At 34.1% G+C, this 4,573-nt stretch overlaps 1 protein-coding gene across 3 annotated transcripts; it reads right to left on the bottom strand.

Moving 5' to 3' along the window:
• Positions 1-224: 224 nt before the first annotated feature.
• LOC139891218 (two-pore potassium channel 1-like) lies at positions 225-3,616 on the bottom strand. Of its 3 annotated transcripts, XM_071874167.1 has the most exons (5): positions 3,294-3,616; positions 2,260-2,314; positions 1,888-2,155; positions 1,230-1,791; positions 225-601 (listed from the first exon to the last, which is right to left on the bottom strand). In XM_071874167.1, the coding sequence occupies exons 3-5, from the start codon at positions 2,132-2,134 to the stop codon at positions 412-414; spliced, it is 999 nt and encodes a 332-aa protein (XP_071730268.1). In that variant the 5' UTR covers positions 2,135-2,155; positions 2,260-2,314; positions 3,294-3,616; the 3' UTR covers positions 225-411. The 3 variants fall into 3 exon arrangements, with proteins under 3 accessions (XP_071730268.1, XP_071730266.1, XP_071730267.1); XM_071874165.1 differs by having other exon boundaries at positions 1,230-2,155; XM_071874166.1 differs by lacking the exon at positions 2,260-2,314 and having other exon boundaries at positions 1,230-2,155.
• Positions 3,617-4,573: the final 957 nt, after the last annotated feature.

Here is a 4,573-nt window from a genome sequence, read left to right as displayed (position 1 = left end):
GTAGTAATTAGTACTCCATAATTAGCAATGGTGGTCGATAACCATGGTACGGTCATCTTTTGACTTGTCTAGTGGCTTAAAGAAATGAGATTACAGGTCAAATAGTGATCGAATGCTTGTTGTTAAGTAAAAAGTGTGTATTTTTACACATTAGTATATATAGTATACAGTAGAATTAATTGAAGTTAAAAAAGTCTTACAAAGTTATTAATTGAAAGGTTTTAAAGACATAATAATAGAGGTTTAAACTTCTCAGAGATGCATCTTGATTTTTTATTTAATTTCCGGTTCATATTCATATTGAATTACAAACGTTCAATCGATAATGTAAATCAGAAACTAAACACGAACCACCAGAGATGAATCAGAGGACAACAAACAAATTTTCGATATTCTTTTGCTTAAATCGCCTTATAACGATACCTGGGTACCTAAAACATCAGAGGGCAATAACGATCCCTGGGAACGCAGAATATCAGCAGCAGACAACGTTCCGGTCTTATCAAAGTCGAGCACCTCAAACTGGTCCATTATCGGTGTAATATCGTCTTGACTGATCTTCCCCATTTCTTTTAACTTATACACAACAAACTCTGCAGCCCTGCAGTTCAAATATTAAAACACAATTACCATATCAGATCTTTGCCTAGCAGTATAAAGGTTACCTAACAACAAAAAGGCTATGGGACCATCATTAAGGGCGGACCTATTAAGGGTCAACCAGGGTAGGCCGCCCCTGGACCCAATTTTTTTTCACTGTATTAATGTGTTAAAGTTCGACGTTTAGTGTATTTATATGCTAAAAGTCGACATTTTGCCCTCGTTTACTTGTTTTTTATCAATTTTTTAACACAATTACCATATCAATATATAGTAGTCTTTGGCCTAGCAGTATCAAGGTTACCCAACAGCAAAAAGGCTATGGGCCCATCATAAAGGGGGAACCTATCAAGGGTCAACTAGGGTCGGCCTCCCCCGGAGCCAATTTTTTTCAGTGTATTTATTTGTTAAAGTTAGTATTTATGTGTTAAAAGTAGATATTTTACCCTCGTTCACTTGTTTCTTTTTCCCAAATTTTTAACATTTTGAATCCGTAAAAAAATCCAGGATTCCCCACTGCCCATCATGCAAGACATAGTTGCATAAGTGTGCGAGTATATATATCAGAAACTCGGTATATTTAAGAATGTAAGCTGCTAAATTATGGTTAGTTAATGATATAAACTTACACAACAATTCCGTCACCGTCAAAATCAGCTGCCTCGAGATCAGACGTCGTTGTTTGTCTCTTAAGAACCCATTTCACCAAAGACCTTTGCTTTCTTTCAGTGTTTAGCAAAGCAAAAGTAAACAGCAACTGAGCTACATAAATAGTACCCAACAAGATCCAAAACAAAGAAAACACACGTCCACCCGTTGTCGAAAAACATGTACTTATGTAACCGAGACCAGTAAGTGAGCCAATGACACAATAAAACGCGTGAACAAAGTTCAAATCTTCAACCGAAATCAACAAACCCGTCCCTGCACCCATAAACACTAATAACAACACCACCAACACTATCAACTTGTTTCTCACACTTTTAGTTTTCATCTTTTTAAGTATCTCTGCTTCACCAATGCTTTTATTCAAATGTAACGCTTTTACTAACAACCGTTCTTGTTTTTCCACTAACAGTTCAGCCGCTTTACTTAAAACTAAAGCGACAATCAACATGCCCAAAACGACAAAAAGACAAGCAAGAAGTATTGTAAGATCGCTAGCGGGAATAAGGTCTCCGTACCCAACTGCTGTCATTGTTACAACGGTGAAATAAAGTCCGTCGAGTACGTTGTGTGTTTTCTTTCCTGAAATTTGGTGTCTGGTCAGATAAAAGAAAAGTGTACCTGCGGCTAAATAGACGAACAATGTGAGGCCTACTTTCCAATAATTTGGGTAAAAGTGGTCGAAAACAGATTTGGGCTTTTGTTTAAACGCGTCGGTAATTTTGCCATGAGAATTTGAAGAATCTGAAAGTGGAGCGCTTTTGATACGACGAAATCTTCTTCTCTTGATCGAAGCTATTTGATCAGTAACGTGTGGGTGCTTGGTTGATCCATTTCGTAAATTTTGTTTTTCGCCATTAGTTGTCATTGCAAGAAACTTTTGGGAGCTCTGTAAAACAATTCAAGATGTCAAAATTGTTTAATTACCGTTAGAATATTGAATTGATATAGAACTTTCATATTCTTAAAGCCAAAAATAGGCTATAAACTTACACAAATGTACCGATGTCGCCCACAAACTCATTTTCGTCCTACTGTCGCCTACAAACTTTCAAAAAGTGTACCAATGTAAACAAAAACTTTCAAAAAGTGTACCAATGTAAACAAAAATGACTTTCTACCGGCTAAACTGGTCAAAATTAATACGTGTCGTTCGTGGATTGGATCTTAATTCTTAAAAAAAAAAAAAAAAAAAAAAAAAATTATCAGGTCAAAATTAGTATGTAACAGGTCAAAACGCCAAAATGTTGATATTAGCACATTTTTTGAAAGTTTGTAGGGCGACAGTAGGACGGAAATGGGTTTGTGGGCGACATCGGTACATTTGTGTAAGTTTGTAGCCTATTTTTGGCTTTAACCCATTCATATATAGAGACATAATGCATTAGAAGGTATGTATTTCAACTACTCAAAATTTGGACTATATCACCTAAACTTCAAATCATCATTTAAGCTACTCAGGTGTCAAATTCAAATTGGTTTTTGATCAGTATGCTTCCTACCAAAAACTTGTCGAAAAATTGCAAAATGACATAAATGCCCCTAACTTCACCAATAATTTCTAATCTATTTATTTTAACATTGTAAGTTGTATCCAACTCATAATGCATTAGAAGGTATGTATTTCAACTACTCAAAATTTGGACTATATCACCTAAACTTCAAATCATCATTTAAGCTACTCAGGTGTCAAATTCAAATTGGTTTTTGATCAGTATGCTTCCTACCAAAAACTTGTCGAAAAATTGCAAAATGACATAAATGCCCCTAACTTCACCAATAATTTCTAATCTATTTATTTTAACATTGTAAGTTGTATCCAACTTTTTTTTAACTGACTAATCACAGGTCGAACCCTTGACCTCTATATTGGAAGGCGTCTTACCATGTCACCACCACACTCATGGTTAATTTTTAATCTACTTATGCAGTTATGAACTTGAGGCCATTATCATCATTCAATAGGTTTTGGGCTGCAGGGTGGACTATACATATTACATAACAAGAAATAGTGATTATAAACTTACATAAGAAAGATTTGAAGCAGGAGTTGGTGTTGTGTGTTGTGTCTGATATCAGGCTATTTTTTTCTGTGAAAGAAATGTACAGTACTTATCTTGAGGCTGAGTGGATCCTTTGAAGATGTATGAAGAGAGCACAATTGCACTTTTTATACTTGCCTTGATTACTTGATTTGAAGTATATATCAAGTTTCAACCACACTTCTTTTATCAGTGATACTTGGAAGACCTTGAAAGTATATCCATGTTGTTTATAGAAATTATTGGTATCTGGTCATTTTTTATTGGAGTATTATAAATTATGAAGTTATAAAATAATAAAATAGATGTCACACTAAAAGCTAGTGGCTTTAATTTCTGAGCATACCAACAACAATTTATAATTAAAATATGGTCCTGACAGCATCTTCAAGATCATAGATCTAGAGTATGGACTTTTTGTGGGACCCAAACAGTGGCGATTTCAGGATCAATACTCAATGGGTTACCAAATTTTTTTCCCAGGACTACTTATATTTGAATGCTATTTTATTAGTTTTTTACCTAAAAAATTTTACAAATTCTAAAAATATATGTGGTCCGAGTAGTTAAATTTAGTGGTGTTCCATACAATTTAAAGGAAAAACTATAAGTTCGTAAAATATATGAGGTAATTAGTTAAATTTAGTAGTGTCATATACAATTTTCAGAGTATTTTCTACGTAAAAATTTTAAACTAGTGATGTCCCGTGATCCCACGGGTCTCAAGCTCCCTGGACACAAGGAAGAAACATGTTTCTTAGTCTAAAATATATGGAGTATATAATACTCCGTAATTCCGTATCAATTTGCTAGTAATATGTAATCTATGGAAATTACTATTTGCAGATGAATAAACTCTTCAGTTTGGAATGCAACTATACGGAGTATATGTTATTATGTGTGTTTATTTCATGTTTTTTAACAAGGATGAGTTGCGGATTCAAGACTTTGGATGGCCTGCAAGTATACCTCAATTTTTGTTAACCCATAATACAAATAAATACTCCGTATTACATTTTTTTTATAAAACTTTTTACACATTACATTTAGGTGCTGTTTGTTTTTAGCTTTGCAGATCTTATTAGGTCTTATGTCAGCGGACGGGCAGATGTTTTGCTTGGAGATGGTTTATTTTTTGGAAGACATAAGACAAAAAAAAAAATTCTTAAAATGTCTTCACACTAGAAGACATAAAATAGTGTTTCTCATCTCAGAATACATTTTAATTTAACCCACCTCTCTTTTATCTCTTTAGATTTGCACCT

The sequence above is a fragment of the Rutidosis leptorrhynchoides genome, chromosome 2 (assembly GCF_046630445.1).
Source record: "Rutidosis leptorrhynchoides isolate AG116_Rl617_1_P2 chromosome 2, CSIRO_AGI_Rlap_v1, whole genome shotgun sequence".
Lineage (NCBI taxonomy): Eukaryota > Viridiplantae > Streptophyta > Magnoliopsida > Asterales > Asteraceae > Rutidosis > Rutidosis leptorrhynchoides.
Note: the sequence above shows the minus strand (reverse complement) of the source record. Positions and strands in the feature narration are given on the sequence as shown.